General features: G+C 44.6%; 1 protein-coding gene across 3 annotated transcripts in view; it reads right to left on the bottom strand.

The window, feature by feature from the left end:
• TOM1 (target of myb1 membrane trafficking protein) overlaps positions 1 to 21,365 on the bottom strand; it is an 837,238-nt gene that overhangs the window by 22,018 nt on the left and 793,855 nt on the right. For all 3 annotated transcript variants that reach the window (XM_069653062.1, XM_069653063.1, XM_069653061.1), the window contains one exon: positions 1,459 to 1,498. In XM_069653062.1, coding sequence (XP_069509163.1) covers positions 1,459 to 1,498 — 40 coding nt within the window. The remainder of the gene's footprint in view (positions 1 to 1,458; positions 1,499 to 21,365) is intronic.

Genomic DNA, 21,365 nt, shown 5'->3' on the forward strand with positions numbered 1-21,365 from the left:
ACCCTTCGCATTGTCCACTAGGCCTTCTGGGGCCTGGGACCAAAATATCTCCAGCTTTCTCTTCTGAAGTATCTTCCTACTCAAGCCCTTCGCTCAACCAGCTCCAACTCCTTGAGGGTCTGTCGCTTTTCCAGCAACGAGTTGGGGGCAGATCTCGCTCTTCGGCTGGTGCCTCCCTCTGGAACAGCCTCCCTTCCTCTCTGAAACTTGAGCAAAACCATCTCTGGTTCCGGAAGCAGCTCAAGACTTTCCTCTTTGCTTCTGCCTTCTCTCTTCCGCTAACTTGCTGATCTCCTGTATGACACTGCACTGGTTACCTGACTATCCTCTGAACCACATGTGTAGGTCCCTGCCCTCCCAGTTGCACACCTGCACTGCAACCTGGCACTCCCTGCACTTGGGGCTGTATCTACAACCGCCCTCCCTGCACTTATCACTTGTTTTCCTGCACTTAACCCTGCACTGCCACCTGCATGCCGCACTTCCTGTTTTCAATGTTTGATCCCATGTCTTGCACTTGCACTTCCTCCCCTGGCACTTCTCCCCTTCGCTCTCGCCTGCACTTGGACAATTTCAATGTCACTGGGTCTAGTAAGATTGTTCTTGTACCCCCTGTTCCCCTCCCGTGCCTCGTTGTGCCTTGAAACACTTGTGTATAGGCGTGCTATAAATAAAACATATCATACAATACCTTAACCAGCGCTTCTCCAAAAGGCCCAAACCATGTTCCCTGCAATCCTCCACATCCTCAGTGACACTGAGATTCACCAGACAAAGAGCAGGGGGGGAATGTTACACCATCATAGCTTCTACCCTCTGGAATGTCTACCGCCAGGTATCAAAGAGGAGCCCTTCCATCTAAACTTCTGAAAAAAACTGAAAACTGTACTGTAAAAGTATAAGGCTAAAAACAATGCAGGGGCACCTCAATAATAGACAAAGCTTTGAGATATGTTCCCATAAAATGGAAACCATTCTCCTTACCCTCCAGTCCTGAAGATCGTTCTGCCTTAGACCCTTAAAGTATAATTACTAGTTTAAAAGCAAAACTACTTTTCAAAAAGCTGTACCACCTACCTTGTTGCCATCACTTTAATGGTGAATGCTGAAAAGGACACTTTACGCTTCCATTTCTCAATTTGATAGTATTATTTCAACATTATGTTCTAGGAGTTTCTTCTAACCTTTCCATCAATTACCCTCCCCTCTAGTCTGAACGGCTCATTGATTCAGTGAAGACACTTCTCCTGGGTGAAGACACTCTTTACTTTAAAATCTAAACAAATGCAATACCATATTGATTTGCAATATGTATTGCGCACATACACAATGAAACCATAAAGAATACGATGGAGTAAGCAAGATGAAACTGAACACAATATTGACCGTAATCCTAACAGACCAGATATGGGAGCGCGTAGGGAAATAGCACACAATTTTACTGCTGCCAATAGTTACCTTCACTGGTAACACCTTCGGCGTCCTCCGCTTCTTCATCCTGCCAGAAATAGAAGCCAAAGTAAGAGGACTTATTTCTGTCAGCTAACATCATTTGTACAAAAGACGACAATGACTTCTTAGGATATGTGGAGTACAAGAAAAAGTGATGTATTACCAGTAGGGCACAGATGGCATGAGAGTAAGTGACTTTTTCTCATGTGAAAAGTCACTGAACAGAAAATTGTGTTTTCCTAGAAGCTTGGGGAAAACTTGTGCATGAAAAAGTCCCCTTCGTACAGTCGAGAACACAGGCTGAAAACAGATTCCCTCCATAAAAGTATACCAGGTCAAGAAATAATTTTCAATTCAATGTCAATGGGCCATGCAAAGTCTACTCATAATGTAACTGGTCCCCCTTTCAACTCTATCAATCTAAGAAATGAATTTACCCATGTATTGAAGACATGCCTACTAGTGCCAAGTTCTTTTTAAGCCTGTCAGCCCTCTTCTTAATACAGGGTACAATAGGTGCAGGGGGCTTGATAGGGGGTGTAGATGTGGGCTGCACTATCAATTAAGCTCAGAACACTGTAGGCAAGAAAGATAATCACTTGCAACCTTTCATGTATTTCTTTACAGTGGCAGAGCCAACTGGGCAAATTGCCCCCCTTCTGCCTCCACATGGCCCGACCTCTAGCAGAGCTGGCACTAGACTTGTTGAGACAGAAAGTTTGTTGTTTTAACTCAATTGTATATTTTAAAAAAGCAATCCCGCTGCCCTGAGTGGCCATCAGCTGGCGCCTGGCGTGCGCTGTGAGTTCTAGTCTTACCAGGGCATGCTGGTGCTGCCCAAGCTCATTCCCACCTGCTCCCACTTCCACTGAAGAGCAGACAGAAGTACCAAAAGGTATGAAGTAAAAAAAAAATGTTTGAACAGACTTGAAAGCAATGCATGCAGTGCAAGTGTGCACAAGCAAGAGTTTTGATTGAATTTGTGCATGTGTGTCTGGTTGTGACAACACATTAATGCAATGCATGCATGTGTATGTATGGTGGGGGAACAGCAATGCAGATATCCATGATGGCCAAGCCTCATGCAAGTTTTTTTTACACTCACTGTTAGTGGCACAGATTGATCACTCAAGAAAGTTCAGCCACAATCTGTTAATGGTCACTGTAAATCGCTTTCATGACTGGCATAGATTGTGGCTGCGTCCTCATATAAGTGTGTTACAGTGGCCATTATTGGCATGGATAGATTGTGGTCGCAGCTTTGTGCAAGTGCTTTCCAGTCAGCAATACACAGATTATGGCCGCACCTCCATTAAACGGATTAACAGTGACCATTACTGGCATAGATAGATTGTGGGCGCATCTTCGTGAAACTGTTGTATTTTGCCACATTTGCAAACACACTCACCCACCCTCAGTCCCTGCACATTATTTTGGGCTCTGTCACTATGCCAAGTCGTGCTAATATTTAGACCACTCCACTGAAAATATTCGCCAGCCATGACTGAACGTTAATCATTTAGAATCCTGCCCCCCCCCCCAGAGAACACTGTCCCCCACCCTCTCACCAGCACTGAAAGCTGCTTTCTTTGCCACTGTTTTTCTGTCCTTAGGTTCACTCATTTTAAAAGAAATGTTATTGTGTTTTGCCCAACCAATGGCCTTCACAAAGTATGAAAAAATACAAGCAATTTTTATTTTTAATCTTAAAATCATAGAAAATGTTTTTAAAAAGTACCATCAAGATAATAACAAAGAAAAGAAATAAATAATGATAAAAATTAGTTTTTTAAACACACATACATTCTTTAAAAAAAGATTTCACAATACTTCATTAACGTTACAATTGTTGCCTCAAATACTATACATTCGTACAAAATATTTTTTTAATTCATTGCTAAAGAGTTTATTTGCTTTCTCTTGTTTTAACTAATCACAATTCTTGAAGGAATTTCACTCATTCAGATGTTAAATTTATTTCATTACCCAAGACGATTCCATATTTTCACACTGCACACAAACTGTATAAACTGGAAAAAGCGACCCAAATATTATGGTTCTAATCTCCTTCAGTTTTGGGCATTCAATGACAATGTGCTTCAGCATTTGGTAGACTGCCTCATTTTTACAGTATTCACAATTCCTAATACTGGGGTTGCAACCCTTTGAGCGAACAAAGAATTTCCCAAGTCGGCAGAAGATTCAATCGAAAGCGTAAGAAATGACTTCTGATATTAGTACAGGGAAACTGCACACAATATTTCAGTAACAAACCCAAAGATTTATCCGAATAGGAAAAAGTTTAATGAACTCCATAGCTATTGACTTTAGCCATGGCCCATGGAGTCTATCCAATCCATACTCTTCATACTTTTTTTAACCAAGAGTGTGCTTTCCAATAATTCAATTATTGATCTAGCACAATGATTGAAGATCTCTATGGTTTCTGTATTCATGGTGAGAGATTAGGATTCATTAAACATTTCCAATCTAAGACCTTCAAACATTGAATTCCTCATGGGTGAATACATTTTACCCACAACTGAAACATGGCAATGCAACCAGGGTTGGACCCAGTTCCTACCTCACAGATGCAATCAAGCCAGAGAGTGGCAAAGTCAACGCTTCCTTCCATAGCCTGCCTTCCAATCTCTCCCATGATAGGTCAAAAGATGATTGCAGCTACAGGCCATATAGGACCTCTGGGATACCTTTTCCTATGCAAATTCTCAACATGGGTTTGATGGAGAATTTTCAAACTGTATAATACATTTTCTTCATTTCATATCCCAATTGGTCTATTTGTATTTTCAATAAGATTAATAGTGGATTCCTTAGTAGATTGTCCCATAAGGTGGACACCCAAATGGGTGATCTCACTGATCACATCTATTTCGAACGCATCGATGAAACATCTATTTTTACATTTTTTTCCCATCATGGTTAAGGTGAATAACATTGCATTTCTTGTGGTTTAGAAATAATTCATTTTCCTTGGCATAGAGACTCAGAGCTGTGAGTTAGCATTGCAAGCCAGCTGGTGTCATATCTAGATCTAATAAAGTTTAAAAAGAATTGCTCGATTCCAGATACAAGAAGGGTACATTATAGTACCTTATGTTGTGGAAAGGATATCCCATGTCAGAAAGCTCGTGGGAACCGATTCGCAACATATCAGCACCTAGACTCATTCAAAGATTCCATCGGATGTATCCGGGCAAACCTGGAGGAAGGCCATTGAGAAGGGGTCATACTTTCATGAAACACCCATGGAGCCTGTGGGAGAGATGGAAGAAGGACTGAGATCCTCCTTTACCTAGACGTTGCGTTCTAGCCTCGCTGGAACAGAGGCTATAATTAGCTGTCAGGTGTGTCAACCGGTGCATTGCAACCGATTTCTTTCCCAAGGCTAGTTGACAGTGCTCCCGTCTCATGCTACTCCTTGTTATTCCACTCATTTGCCTTTACACCATTTGTTTTCCCTGCTTCCTATTGTGTATTTTGCTGCTGCGCTTCCTGTGGGGCGGGCATTTTTCTTCTTTATTTTGACCTTTCCCTGCTCGCTCCTTTACCCTACCTTCCCAGAATGTGTTTCTGTTATTTTTTGCTGGTGTCAGCAGACACATGCGTTCACGCTCTGGGGCCATTACTCAGCGAGTGTGAACTTGCCATCTGCAGTTCTTTTCTAACACACGCTTTTGCAAGCAGCTGCCACTTTCAACTCGTGTCCCCTGAGCTGTGGGCTTCCTCTGACCTATGTCACCTCCCCTTCTGTTTATTTACTCAGCCTTGCTCACAGACTTCTTGGAATCTTTTCCAAAAGCTTAGACATTGCACCCAAGTGCATTCTGGTATATATAGTACTCTCAAGAACTGGGATTCCAAGAAGGATTGCAAATTACCCACTCACTGAGCAGTATTCCAAGGAGGATTGTGAATACCTATTTGAACAGACCAACTCGCCTGAAACTACGCAGGGTTTTTCTGCTGCAGCTTTTCCCTGGTTTGGGGTGTGCTCCCCGGAGTCCCTGCTGCCGGGCATATTGCCTTACTGGCAAAGTGGCCTACGGAGGAGCTTGGCCCCATCTCTTCAAACAAAAGTGCAAGACGGTGAAGAAGAACCAAAGGGCCTGGAGAGCGAAACCTGTGGAGACTTCTTCAGACGAGCCTTCCAACCCAGAAACCTCAGGTGAGGAGTGGGAGAGTGATACAGGTACAATTGTAGACACTAAACAGCCTGAACCTGAGATTGCAACGCCCAGAAAACATGGCAAGCCTTGAGCAATACCAGGAAATGGTTAATGCTATTCAAGCCCTCACAGTGGAAGTACATTCACTAAGAGCCGATAATACAGCTCTGCGACAATAGGTACAACAGAGAGTCATCCTCTTCAGCCAGAGCTATTCTTTTTTTTTTATTTTCAAGAAGGGAACCACAGAACTCAGACCCTGTATTGATTTCAGGAGTTTAAAGAGCCTTACAGTACGGGATAGATATCTCATACCTTTAATGAAAGACATCATAGAGGCTGTCCAACGGGCTCGTGTATTCACAAAGCTTGATCTCCGAGTGGCCTATCATCTTCGAAGAGTTTGTGAGGGAGACAAATGGACGTTTTTGAAACAATCACAGTTCCTTACCTGGGGTTTATCCTTTCAGCTGACAAGGTGCAAATGGATCCAGCCAAGACTAAGGCCATCTCACATTGGCCTGTACCCACTTGTGTCAAGGACAGAGATTTCTGGGACCCTCAAACTTTTATAGAAAATTCATCCCAAATTTCTCCAACATAGTGCTCCCGATCACAAACCTACTCAAGAAAGGGGTTAAGTTTGTATGGGATCCGAAGGCAGAGCAGGCTTTCAGACAACTTAAAGAAGCATTTGTTTCAGCTCCTGTTCTCAGGCAACCAGACCAATCCCAGCCTTTCATAGTCGAAACCGACGCTTCAGGTGGTGCAATTGGAGCAGCTCTGTTGCAGCGAAAAGAGGACGGGTTGGAACATCCCATAGCAAATTTTTCTAGAACACTCAGTCCCAGCAAACGGAATTATCCTGTACTTGAAAAGGAGCTTTTAGCCATAAGGGAACCCTGTGAAGAATGGAGGCATCTGCTTCAAGGAGCCGTTTACCCATTCCAAGTACGTAAAGATCATCGGAACCTAAAGGTCCTTCAGCAGATGGAATGTCGAAATTCTAGACATGCAAGATGGGCTTACTTCTTTTCCCAGTTCGATTTAGAAATCACCTATTTGCCTGGAAAAGACAATCAGTTGGCGGATGCATTATCCCGCAGCATGGGAGAAGATACAGAGGGATTTCAAGGCCATGAAATCTTGCTCGCAGGAAAAAGATTCATTAACACAGTAAATTCCTTCCTCCAACAAGTACAAGCAGCCCAAAGGGAGCAGGGAGAGCAGACCAATCTAAGACTACTACGCAAGGGCGACACCTCTTCAAAGACAAATTCCTATATCTACCAACTCAGGAGTTACGTGATCTTGCTATGTCATGGTGTCACAACCTTCCCACCGCTGGACATAAAGGACAGAAAGCTACCCTGGAACTGACTTCTCGTCATTTGTGGTGGCCTACGATCACCAAGGATGTTAAAGAGTATGTCTCAACCTGCCCTACGTGTGCCAAAAACAAATATGCATACTGCAAGCCCTTGGGTCTGCTACAACAAGACCTTCCACCGCAGGTCCCTGGCAACACATTTCGACCGACTTCATAGTAGATCTACCCATTTCTCAAGGATACTCTGCTATCATGGTTACAATGGACTCCTTCAGTAAGCTGGCTAATTTTTTACCACTCAAGGGAACACCGACAGCTTCTACTACAGCTAAGGTATTTTTAAGGGATGTGGTTAGGTTACATGTACTTCCTAACACTATAGTCTCTGACAGAGGCACACAATTTACATCCAAATTCTGGACAAGTCGGTGTAAATTGTTGGAGATAAAAAGATCCCGGTCCTCAGGATTCCACCCAGAGAGCAATGGACAGACCGAATGCCTAAATGCCACTTTGGAGCAATACATAAGACTCTTCTGTAATCAAGAACAGAATGACTGGTATATTCTACCCCTGGCTGAATTTTCATACAATAACACAAGACATTCAACCATAGGTATGAGTCCATTTCATTGTACCTATGGCTACGGTCTAAAACACATACCACTGTTCGGACATGTCTCTTCTAATGTTCCCTCTGTGGAAACACTTCTGAACAACCTACGGAACCGACAAAAGGAAATCCAGACCAATCTACAAAAGGCTCGTGAAGACCGCAAGAGATGGGCAGACCAGAAGCAAAGACCTATCCCCTCATGGGAAACTGGAACAAAAGTATGGTTGTCGACCAAGCTTTTACCCAGATGGGTACACCATGGCAAGTTCTCACCTAGATTCATTGGACCTTTTAAGATAACGGCGAGGATAAACCCAGTCACCTTTCGTTTAGCTCTACCACCCAAGCTGAGGAGAAACCATCTAGAACCAAAGCAGCAAAGATTTTACTATCGGAGTCCAGGAGTGCAATTGGTCTGTAATTCATTGGATCCTCCAAATTACCTTTTTTATAAATGGGTATGATAATTGATTCCTTCCAGGACTCGGGCAAGGTACAATTTTTCAAAATATCCATAAAGACCAGTAGAGTTGAGAAGCCCACAACTCTTTGTTTAGCTTTAGTATTGCATTTGTTAATCCGTTTAGCCCCGAGGCCCTACAGGAAGCAACCTTTACAATGAGTCGTTCTATATCACTATTGAAATCTAATTCCCAAACCGCTGATTCCGAAAGGTAATTACGGATATTTGTTACCCCATTCATTTGTGAACATTGTATGTGCCAATCTGCTTCACTTACCACATTCCCCTATAATCCATTTTGAACATTACTTAAGCTGTTAATTAATAACCAAACGTTTGACAAAGTGTTCAGCATATTCTCCCCATTTCATTTTTCCAATCATATATTTATGAGAGCACTTCCAGTTTATATATGCTCGTAGTTTTTCGCCTTTTTTTACTATAATCGTCTCCTTTTCAACAACTTAAGGACAGTTGGTGGCGCTGCCGATGATGAATCATTTTCCTAGACCAAACCACTTTATTAAACCTGGATCTATGTTTAGGATTCACTGCTTGGAAAAATTAAAAAGTTACTTAATAACTGTAACCTTCTTTCGATTGGATGTTCCTCCCACGTATTCCTCATCTTAGATATATCCTTACCTTCAGCTTGCTGCTTCGGATAAATATTTTCTTCTCTCCACCAGAGGGCGCCCCTCTCGAGGCCGCGGCGTCGATGTTCCTCGGCGGCATCCGTCGAGCTCCAACGTCATCCACTGTATAAGAGCCTCAAGCGCACCCGTGTTGACTTCAGTTCTGCTATTTCGTATGTTGTAGCTCATGGATTTTAATTAATGGCGTGCCTCTTTTGACCCAAGCCTTAAAAGAATTTAGAGTGTAATTCACATAAACTGTACTGTGGGGTTGGTTGGGAGGGTTGATGAGGAATACGTGGGAGGAACATCCAATCGAAAGAACGTTACAATTGGTAAGTAACTGGTTTTTCGAATGGATTGTGTCCTCCCACGTATTGCTCATCTTAGACTCCCAAAGCAGTTTTGTCTCAGAGGTGGGAGTACAGAATTTTTCTAATCGTGCACAGAGTGGAGTACAGATTTAGCAAATAGACTTTGTTGAGAAGAAGTCGAGTCCAGAGCATAATGTTTTATAAAAGGTATGCATGGATGACCATGTGGCTGCTGCACAAGTATCTTGTAAAGGGACACCCCTTTTTAGTGCTGTTGAAGTTGCCATGCTCCTGGTTGAATGAGCTCTCAGTCCATCAGTTGGTTCTTTTCCAGCCAATCTATAGCATTCTGTTATGGCCAAAATTATCCATCTAGATAATGTTTGTTTAGTTACTGCACGTCCCAGTTTACGGCCAGTGTACCCCACAAAAAGTTGATCACACTGACGCACTTTCGCCAATCTTGAAATGTAGAAACTAAGAGCTCTTCTGGGATCTAGTCTATGTAGCCGCTCCTCTTCTTTGCTTGCATGAGGAGGAGGGTAGAAAGTAGGTAAAGTTATTTTCTGTTAGATGAAAATCCGAAACAATTTTTGGCAAAAAAGATGGTTTAACTCTAAGAACTACTTTATCCTTATAAAAGATAGTGTGAGGAGGACCGCTAGAAAGCACCTGCAACTCACTTACCCTGCGGGCTGATGTCAATGCTACAAGAAGTATAGTTTTCAAAGTAAGGAGCCTTAACGGACAAGAGTGTAAAGGCTCAAATGGAATGCATGGGAGGAATTTCAGAACCAAGTTCAAATCCCACACTGGAACCTGAAAAGGTATTGGTGGAAATATGTTATTTAAACCGTTCAACTGAATTATTAAAAAAGGTATCTTGAAGTAAGATTCTTCCTCTGAAGAGCGCTTAAAAATGGATAGCGCTGCTAAGTATCCCTTTATTCTACCAACCTGGAGCCCCAGATTAGCTAAATGTAATAGAAAAGATAAAATAATGGGAATATTACATTGAAATGGGTCCACATTCTTTTCCCTGCAACAGTTACTGAACTTGCTCCAACGACACTGGTACAGAGATTTGGTTGCTGGCCTCCTGGCGGAAAGCAAAATTTCCATCACGTCATCCGGAAGATCCCAATCCTTGTATCTCAACCTCTCAGAAGCCATGCGTGAAGGCTGAGTGTGTTGACCTCCGGATGGAGAACATGCCTTCCTCTCGCGAGAGAAGATACTCTCTTCTTGGAAGACGTATTGGAGGGCAGATGGACATATGCAGAAGGTCCGGGTACCATGTTCTCCTGGCCCAGTCCGAGGCAATTATGATCATGGTTTTCCAGAACTTTCTGAACCTTCTGATTACTTAAGGGATCACAGGGACTGGAGGGAATGCATACAGGAGTGGAAACTCCCAGTCCACCACAAACCCGTCCCCTAGAGCTCCTCTCGGGGGAAATTCCCTTGAGCAGTACAGCTTGCAATTCCGGTTGATACCGGTCGCGAACACGTGCACTTGAGGGGTTCCCCAAAGGGCGAAGATCTCTTGAATGACTTCCTGAGCTATCTCCCACTCGTGGGAGACTGCTCTGCCTGCTCAGAGCGTCCGCTGCTGTGTTTTGCTCTCCGGCTAGATGAATTGCCGATAGAGAGATCCCTTCTTGAATTTCCCAGAACCAGAGTTGCATCGCTTCTCTGCACAGTGGTAGTGACCCCGCTCCTCTCTTGTTGAGGTAGTACATGGCCACTGTGTTGTCTGTCATTATCAGGGTATTCTTTCCCCATACAGAGGGCAGGAAGGCCTTCAGCGCTAGTCTGATTGCCCTCAATTCCAAAAGGTTGATGTATAGTTTGGACTCCAATGGAGACCAGCAACCCTTATTGTCAGATCATTGGTATGGGCTTCCCCACCCCGTGAGTGAGGCGTCTGTTACTACTGTGATCTCTGGCCATGGTTGCCAAAAAGATTCTCCTCTGAGGATATGATGCCTGCAAGCCCACCATTGTAGATCCTGTGCTACTTTGGCCAGAACCTGCAACAGATCTGACATTTCCCCTGAGAATTGGGACCATTGAGTTCTAAGAGCCCATTGAAGGGATCTCATTCTCAATCTGGCTTCTAACATGAAAAAAATGCAGTATGCCATCAGGCCGAGCAACCTGAGAAAATCGAAGGCCGGTAGATACTGGGTATTTTGGAATTTTGGTACCATCTGCAGAATGTGGTAAGCTTTCTCTTCGGGAGGCGAGGCTTTGCCCGAGCAAGTATCAAGGACTGCTCCAATAAACTGGAGTTTTTGTTATGGTATCATGTTTGCCTTCTTTAAATTCAGAGAAAACCCTAGTTTGTGAAGGAAGTGACAAGTCTTGGACAGATGATCCTGGGCTTGTTCTGGAGAACGTGCCCTGATCATCCAATCGTCCAGATAGGGGTAGACTTTAATCCCCCCTCTCCTGAAACTCGCTACCACCACCACCATCAACTTGGTGAAAACTCTGGGGGGGAGGTCAGCCCAAATGGCAGAACTCGAAACTGAGTGAGAATTGCCAATCGCGAACCTCAGGTACTTTCTGTGCTTGAGATGGATTGGCACATGAAAGTAAGCATCCTGAAGGTCCAATGATACCAACCAATCCTGGAGTTGGAGAGCCTGAAGTATCTGAGAAAACGTGACCACCTTGAACTTGTCCTTCCTTAGGAACTTGTTCAAGTTTCTCAAGTCCAAGATGGGTCTCAGTCCTCTGTCCTTCTTTGGGATGAGGAAATATGGGGAATACCAACCCTTGTTCCTCTTCGCTACAGGTACATGTTCTATTGTACCTTTCTGTAGCAGGGTTAAGACGTGTTGCAACAGGACCGGATCCAGATGTTTGGCAGAGTTGTATCCCAGGGGTGATTTTGAGGTTTCTTTAGAAAAGGAAGGAAGTAACCTTGGGATACTGTTTCCAGTGCCCAAGCATCTGAAGTAATGCCCTGCCATTCTTCTAGATGCTGTGAGATCCTGCCTCCCACTGGGGTTTTGTGGGTCAAAACCTCAGAGTGGTTTTGCGGCGGCTGCAGCAGCGGCTGAAGGGACAGATGCCGCTGCTGGGGCAGATCTAGCACCTTTTCCTTACCCCTGAGGACATTTTCTTTGGCCTCTTTGACTGGCCTGTCCTCTTCCAATTGAGGAATAATAACGAAAAGGACGACCCCTCCAGGAAGATGAGCCTGTGTAGAGGCATTGCTGCGTTTGTTTTATAGCGGCACTGAGAGATTTAGCCGCCGCTTTGGAGGTCTGCAGCTTCTCCAAACTTTCATCCGCCTTGCTGCACAAACAACCTCGAGCCATCAAAAGGCATATTAAGAAGTCTGGACTTTCTTAGCCACGCAAATCTACGTAGCATCGTGCTAGTTGCCATGTGTCACGAGCACTACTCCCGAGGAGCCAGGACTGGCCCAGCGCCCCCGGAAGCAGACCCTTCTTCCACATCTCCGGACCCAGCAGACCCCTACAGGGGCCCTTTGGACCATGTCCTGGCGCCTTTGGCGCCAGGCTCATAAAGGACTTCAGTCCCAGCGCCGCTCATATTGATAAACTGTGTAATAATGCTTGGGTGGACTTACCTGAGGCAGACCATGCTGCATACTTACCCAGAACAATCCAGTCTGGCTGAAGTCCCCAGCCATCTGGGCTGGGAGGAACTATTTCCTCTATTCAGGAACTCTTTTCTTACCTGGGTGGGGCCGGTGGAAGAACACACACCTGAAGCACTTTCTGCTATTTAAACCACGCCCGATGGAATACACGTGCTTCGCGTTATTCTGCATCAGCAGCAGGACGCTCACCGAGTCGGCTCCTGCATCCTGGCTCCTGACACGCCCGCCGGCACCCGGAACACCTGCAAACAGACAAGAAAAGAGAAGGCGAGCATTAGAAATTATACTTACCGGAATCCGGCCTCAGCAATCCTACCTCCGACGATCCTGCAAAGGAAAGGTACAAGATTAGCAGCGCTCTCAAACGCTCGCAGCCGCGCCGCCTTGCCTTACCCATTCGTGGCCTCGCCGAACTCCACCGCGGCCACGACGCCGGCAGCATCTCGGCACCTGAAAGACAGAAAAAGACTGTCATTAGAGGTGCCCGCTCTAAAGCGGCCACATTTCTTCCACTTACTTACGTGCTTCATCACGCGCGACAGCGGCTGTGTCGCCGGCAGCATCTCGGCACCTGTAAGCAGAAAAAGACAATCATTAGAAGTAAGCAGTCGCTTTTCTTTCACTTACCTTCCTCCACCGCGGCCACGACGCCAGCTACATCCCAGCACCTGCATAAGAGGAATACATGGTGAGCAATAACTAAGCACAGAGAACAAATACTCACCAAGAGACTTACCTGCTTTAGGTTTCTGGGCCCCGGCTCCTGTGGAGAAAAGACACTCATACTTACGGCTACCGCAGGAGAGACGAAAGGACAGTGTCCGCAACTATTTCTCATCCAGTGGCGCAACTGGATCCTACGCACCCCTGCACCTGAAGCAGGATGGAGAGCTCATCTTTACAATACCTAAGGTGAGAGCTCGCAGAAACCAAGTTGGGGGTCAAAAAGAGTGAGAAACGGGAGATTGGTGGGAACACATATCCACCCCAGCTGGTAATCAATCCCTTTTATTCTACCTGCAGAAAACTTACTCTACAAGCCAGGGAATCCAAATTCGGAGGCCCCGTCCAGAGCATCTTCCGGGCCCTGTGCCTCACGATAGAAGAAACGGTAGCAGTCCAGTTCGGGTCAACGTCTCTGTGGGAATCAGGTGAGCGTTACACCATGGACCTGCTGACACTGTCAGCTGTGTCCAAACCCGATTGAAGGCATTCTCCTGAAGCCTCCTTTCCATCCCTTATTATGACTAGAAAGCCATCACGCTCTTCACCTTCTGGGATGTGTTCAGCAGCCCCTGACATGCAGTCCCACAGGGTATATGTGAACCTTGCCAAGGTACCGGTTACATTAGTAGACTTCAAAGCCATACTCCCTGATGTAAAAAATCTTCCTAGACCATGCATCCACCTTTTTATCATCCCTATCTGGAGGGATTGTAGGGTATGCAGCATTTCTTCTGGAAGTGGCTGCCTGTACTACCAGACTTTCTGGAGTTGGGTGTTTGCTCAGGTATTCTGGATCAGAATTGCAGGGTCTATATTTAGACACACATTTTCTATTTACTGCTGGGATGGCTTCAGGGTGTTCCCAGCAGAATTAAGCCTTCTTTGCAAAGCAATGTGAAATGGGAGAATGGGTTCTTGCTGAGGTGTTCCTGATAGAATATCAGTCATGTCATCATCCTGGCAGACTGGTGAATTTCTACCCCACCCCATACATTCTGTACCTCTATTCATGAGTTTTCGGTAACCCGCATCAGCTTGCTCTGATGGGTCTGGCTTATCAAATTCGTATTCTGGGGAAGTGTCCAGGCCACTTGCTGTTGGAAGACATTCTTGTAAATTTTGAATTTTTGACTGACGATTAATTAATTCCTCTGGAACAGATCTTGTGCCAACTTTAACACCAGCAGAGGTGACTTCTTCCTCTTCGGACGATTCTCCCTCATAGATAGATGACATGGTCCTAAAAAAAATCATGTCTACTCAGGTTGAAAAACCTTTTCTGGTAATGTAGGTTTTTCCCTTATTAAAGGCTTGGGTGTCGACGAACATTGATGGCGTTGATGCCGTTACCACAGCCTTTGGTGTTGTTAAGGGAACCTTCGATGACCTCGATGTAATCGTCGAGGGAGTCGTAATTGTCGAAGGAGCTTTCGAAGTTATCGATCGTGAAATCGACGCAACTTCCTTCAAAAGAGTTGTCGATTTGAGAGCCGTCAAAGTCTTCAATGGCGTCATGTCGACTTTGATAGCGTATGATGTTTCGATGCCATTTTGTTTCCCTCTACCTTCGATTTATGCACCGGAAGGTCTTTTTCACGAGTTGATCGGGACGAGTCCCTAGACCCCCCTCGACGACTTTTTGTCAGCTTTCCTTGTTTTGGACCTTCCTTTGTCATGTTTTTTGTCAGTAGGGGCATGGTCTTCTTTAGCCTTTTTTGAGGGGGTCTGGGCCGCATTCTCAAAAATCTTTAGCATGGAAACTCAAAAGGCTCCCCATTTACTCGGGGAGTCATGCTTTGATGGGCATGCCATCACCTCCTCCGAAGATGTAGAGGAAGAAGAGGGGGAATCGATGTCTTTTCGTTGTCTTCTTGGATGACAAAGACTTTCTCAATCTACTCCTCGACCTATGTTTTTTACGATATTTTTTCGAAGACTCAACCGAGTCTTTCCCTTTCGAAGTAGACTTCGATGAACCCTCCCCCATCGCCAGTTTACCTCTGTGTTCTTTTAAGACCTTATGGGTCATCGACAGGCACAAACCACAGTCTTTCATTCGGTGGTCGGAACCAAGGCACCAAAGACAATTCTTGTGTGGATCAGAGACATTTTCTTTCCACATTTCAGACATTTTTTAAATCCCGTCTTCGGTGTGGAAGGGTTCGATGAAGATGACATTGCTATTTTATACAAAAAAGCGCCGAATGAAATGATCCAAAGTAAAGCTAACGGAAAAACGGAACTGAAGCCAGCGCGCGCGCGCGCGCGCGCGCGCGCGCGCGCGCTCGCTCGCTCGAGGTTCTTATACAGTGGATGACTGACGTCGGTGCTCGACGGATGCCGCCGAGGGACATCGACGCCACGGCCTCGAGAGGAGTGCTCTCTGGTGGAGAGAAGAACATTTTTTTCTGAAGCAGCAAGCTGAAGGTAAGGATATATCTAAGATGAGGAATACGTGGGAGGACACAATCGATTTGAAGTAGGTGTTTCTGTCTGCCACAAGAAAGACTTGAATCCCTGACAAGAACAAGCTGTTTTCAGCTCCCTCAATGAGGCATACCCTTCAATTTTCTCAATTGAAAGAAGAGCCACCATTTAGGAATTTATATTTCCCACACAGGTTGCAGACAAATTTCTATGGGTTTCAGATATATTTCTATTTATGTCCATGATCACTCTCTTGAAGGAAGTCACTCACACTCCTTTCTCCTGAGATCAGGGTGATTAAAGAGGATGATGACTTCCTAGAGTGCCAGAGTAGTGTAATAAGTTTGGAGCCTAGTCAGTGGGCAAGCAGGCTCACATTTCTTATGCCCAATTTGAATTTACCAGAGCAGTTGATAGTTTCTTTCAATTAAATCTGCTCTTTGCAATTGAACCATTTCCTCTGATGTTACGTTATAGTAAATCCTGTCATTGGTATGGCCTCAACGAGATGTGGGGTTGAACGCCCTTCAATATGTAGAATAGATGTAGACTGTGCAGGTCAGTGAGCTGTTTGTCAGAGGAAAGAAGGCCAGCAGTACATGAGCAGCGCAAGAGCCACAATGGTGAGCAGCATGCCCAGCCCCATTTCTCCAGACCCTTTTTAAACTTTCATACTTCTGGAGGTCTCAAATGAGCATTTCATCTGGAGGCAAACATCGATGGAGAACTGGGTTACAAACCATTCGGCATATAACTCAGAGGACACGTGGAACATAGTGGTGTACGCTACGAAAGAAACAATGGCCTCTCAGCATTGGTCCAGCCTGCCTAGCAAAAAATACTTTTAAAAACTGGCAACCCCCAGCTAGAGATTGATGCATTAGAGGCCTGCTTTTCTGGAGAATGACCACTGCAGGACACAAAGCTCCTCCAAAAAACAGATTCAGTTTGTGTGACCCAGAAAAAATATAACCACCTTAAGAAAATATAGGGAAAGTGTGGTTCTTGCCACACACATCTAAAGATTTGGAAAGAAGCTGAAGAACTCTGATTGACTTGGAAATTGCACACATTCTTGGACAAAAGAAGGGTTACCTGAACAGATGTAAAACCAATGTAAGTGGTCAAAATCGTGAGTGGTGTGACGAATCCCAGGAGACAACAGTGCCCGCTTCCCAAGAAGGAGCCCCTTTCCATGACACCAGTTAGGTGAGGCTGCTACCCAAAAGTCCCCCTGGGGGTGGTGCTTAGTGGGTGGATCTCGTGGCAATAGACCCCCCTGTGGGACTGGGGACGACTTATGGGAGAACAAGGTACACTCAAAATACATCCACTCCTCCCTCACTCACTCATACCCTACACCAAACCCTATACGCACCCATACCTACATATACTCCTGTAGGGTAGAAGACTTGGCCACTACAGACCGTACTGGGACAGGGAAGCGTAGGGAGTACCCATGCAATTTTCACCACAAGACTGAAGACCACCACCTATAACTCACTGGGAGTAATCAAGATCAGTACTCGGACAAAGGAGAAGTGCAGCCGCATGAAGATTATCTCTGGGAACCAGTGTGAGGGGTCAGAAATGAGAGGCAACCACAACATTTTAATATTTTCAACAGATTTTGATTAAAGTAAAGGGTTGGATAAAGGCCTTTCTGTCCCTATCCGGAAGAGAGGTTCGCTATCCAGGAAACTAAAACTAAAGATCAGTATGTGTCTTGTCATCAAAATGATATACACTGTTGTGTCCAAAACATACTAATCTGACCCGCACACTAAAAGTGTGTAAGGAAAGTGTCTCTGATGTAGGAGTGATAATAAGTGTTCAAAAACAAGTAAATAAATCCAACAAAACAATTCTTGGATCCAGAGGGTAGTTCCCTTTCCCTGGATGTCTGAGGTGGGATGGCAATGTTTCTCTTTCAAATAATAGGTCCTTAACAAAAGGGTCTCTTTCAAACAACAGTTTCCTGAAGATGGCAAAATTGTCTCCGGTATACTACATTAATCTATACTTTGAAAATTAAATGAGGTTCTTTATACAACTTTTACTGGACCTCCTGGTATACTCCCCTGCTAGGAAATCCCTTTCTTCTAGGTCTTACAGATCCCCTGGTATACTCTCCTGCCAGGTATCTTGCCTCTCAATGTTCACCGCCTGTTTTCCTTTTCACCAGGACTTCTTAAATTCAGTTTTTTACTGCAGCACAAGTGTATTACTTTACTGTGCTCCACTTTGTTGGCTTTAGGTACTACTTGTCCCAACTTTCCCCACAATGACATCTCATCTGGCTGCCAGAAATTTGGTCGAAAAAAATTGGTCGACCAGACAAATGACCGAACCAATTTGGTCGAAAACCAAATGGTCGAATTTTTTATTTTTTTTTATTTTAACCCTTTTTTTAATTTTTTTGGGGGGGTCCCCCCAACCCCCTTTTTTTCTCTAAAAACCCCTTTTTTTTACTAAACGAAAACCCGAAAAATAAATATATAAACAAAAAAAAAAAATTCGACCATTTGGTTTTCGACCAAATTGCGTCGACCAAATTGCAGTCGACCAGTTTTTTTTCGACCAGTTGACTGGACACCATCTCATCTATGGAGACTGGTTTACATTTTGCTTTCTTATATTCTCATTAGTACTCATTTGCTTAGTGTAATGCTTGCTCCAACATTCCCCATTCTGACATCTCATGTATGGGGATTTGTTACAATTATGTCTATTGATCGGTATTAAAAGATCCTTAACGGTTCCCATGCCTGTTGGTATGCCCCGGGGTCCCCAATGGCTCTAGGCAGACTCACTGATCTTCTGAAGCGTCCCCAACCTGTGGCATGCAGCTGCAGTGAAGCTACTGCTTCAGAATGGGCTTTCTCACACTGCAGACCCCTTTCCAGCCTTCTGGACAGCCGCACGTTCAACCGCTAGCACGTCGGTCGCTTTTCTGCACAACCGTGTTCCCAACAGCTCTGCCACTGCTGCAGACTGTTCGACAGCCCTTTCCCGGTGCCTGCGGTATCCCTTCAGGCTTCGTGCCATACGGGTAAGTCAAGCTTGCAAGCAGCGTGGTAGAAGTGGCCGCTTCCCCCAGCATAGTCCCGTCCTGCACTGCTGTCTGTCTCGTCTCTGCTTCTCTCTTCCCTGGCTCCGCTTCCTTCTTCTATGGTTCCCTTGATCTGGATACAGATACCATCTTTAAAGGAATAGTGCGCTCACAAATTGTATGGGCTTAAAAGATGGGCAATAATACAAAAAAAATAATAAACATCTTTTAAATTAAAGTTCCTATGTAAAATATTTCACAAATGTTTAAACACCTGTAAAATCAAACACTAGGAACGGTCCATTTTGTGAAATGGACGAGTCTTCTGTGCTTTAGTTAATCTCTGCCCTCGCGGCACTAATGAAATAAAAGCCACCTGCTGGTTACTTTTATTACAGCAGCGGCTTTTGCTTCATAGTGAGACGCGGAGAGCAGAGAATGCAGGCTGCTGCCTGGTAAGTGGTGGGGTACGGGGGAGCCCGGGAGACTGAAAATGAAAGTAACCGCATGTATAAATACAATCACCTATTTATACATGTGGTTACTTTAGTTTTGAGTCTCCTGGCCCCCCCGCCCCCCAGGCCAAGGGGGCCCGGGAGAATGAAAACGAAAATACTCCATGTATAAATACAACTCAGCTATGCAGAAGATGGAGACCAATCTTGGAGATTTGACACACAACGATGGACTTGATTTCGGACTTCCCGAAACATCCTTAATTTTAGTTGAGGCAGGGAAATCCCATCGTAGGAATTGGGTAAGATCAGGTATTTCTTTGCTTTTGTTGAAAATAAAAGTCTATAGCCAAAACTAAGGGCCTCATTACAAGTTGTGCGGTAACCATGGCGCTATTAGCGCCATGGTTGCCTCCGGTATTTTAACGTGTCCGCCTTGGTGGATGGCGGAATTACCGGGCTACTCCAAGGTGAGCGGGGCCGGTAATTCCCCATTCACCAAGGCCCTTCCCCATTCCCATTTTTGTCCCCATAGGGCATAATGGTAATGGGGAAGGTGGTTAAAACCAGCCGTTAAGGTCGGGTCCCGCAAAGGGAACTCCTAGTAAGGCGGTAAGGGTTTACCGGTACCGGTAAACCCTTACCGCCTACCATGTAATGAGGCCCTATGTCTCTTATGTGTCAGTCTCCTACCTCTGCACCCTTACAGGGGATATAAGGATAGGTGAACTAGAGGTGGGTTGGGTTATTAGTTTGGGCGGTTATACTGGTTGCAACCTGTAAATAAACACAGTCTTGCTTTGTCCATTTATCTGATTTTTACATTCATACTGGTTTGAGTTCACTGATACCTATTCAAACATTTTAAACATCAAACGAAGAGGAAAAACGTACATGCAGGTCCCAAACAGGGTGGCTCGTTCCAAAATGGAGAAAGTGCTAGGGAATCCTTCACAATTACACCCAGTGCAGATCAACAAAGGGCAGCTTCTTAATGTAAGTGCTGTCAAACAGAACACGCAAATAAGTACTACTGATTTTGGGTAACAGTGCCACCTGTCCGGGTATTCACAGTAAAGTGCTACTAAACAACAACAAAAAACCTGCATAGCAAGAACTATGTACAAAAGTAATATACATGTCTCGTCGTATCCAAGCAAATCATGTTTTTAATTTCAGGAAATGGTTCCCATAATAAACCCATCTTCACGCTCATAAATCCCATCCTGCAATCGTTGTTTTGTGGGAGACTCCCACGAATTCAGGTATACCGAGTCTGACACTGCCTAACAAGTGACTTCTAATGCCATCCAGCGACTGAAAAAAGTCTCTTTCCATACAAGGAAAGAGACTTGAAATGGTCGGTTTGAAGATTTGTATTTTATACGATTTCTTGACGGGGAATTGTTGCGGGATGTGAATAAATGTGTGTACGAATCAGGAGAGAAAGTGAAAAGAATGTTGCTTCCTTCAGGCCTTTAGAGACCGGACAGCGGATTATTCAAGAAGGGAAAACCAAGCTTCCTGCTCACTACCAGAGAGTGAGAAAACAATCCTTGCAGAGGACAACAATGTTTTTATAGGACGCCATGCATGAAGACCTCTTGCACCTACGACAAGAAAGTCAGTGTGTCAGACTTCTGCAAGAGTGCACCGGGCACAGCTGCAAGCACATCAAAAACTATAGGGACGGGTAGTGGAAGATGCATGCATATCTGCCTTTGGCATGTGCCATTGTTCGCTCTGGAATTGTGATTTGATTAAAGTCAAGCATTCGCTGTCTGTCTTCAATGTCATATTTTACCTTTGCTTTCAATTAAGTAGAAGTCTTAGTTACTTACCTTCAACTGTATTTCTCCAGCATTGGTATCTTTCATAGATTCAGATGCTTGAATATTCCCCGTCGTCAGACTGGGAATCCTCGGTGATAAATTAAATAATAATAATTTTTATATATATATATATATATATATATATATATATATATATATATATATACATTGCCACCTAGCAGTGCATGTACATAGCCCATTATAGCCTATGAGCCACTTCATTGTGTAGTCCC

Source organism: Ambystoma mexicanum, chromosome 3q (assembly GCF_040938575.1).
Source record: "Ambystoma mexicanum isolate Mex_15411 chromosome 3q, UKY_AmexF1_1, whole genome shotgun sequence".
Classification (NCBI taxonomy): domain Eukaryota; kingdom Metazoa; phylum Chordata; class Amphibia; order Caudata; family Ambystomatidae; genus Ambystoma; species Ambystoma mexicanum.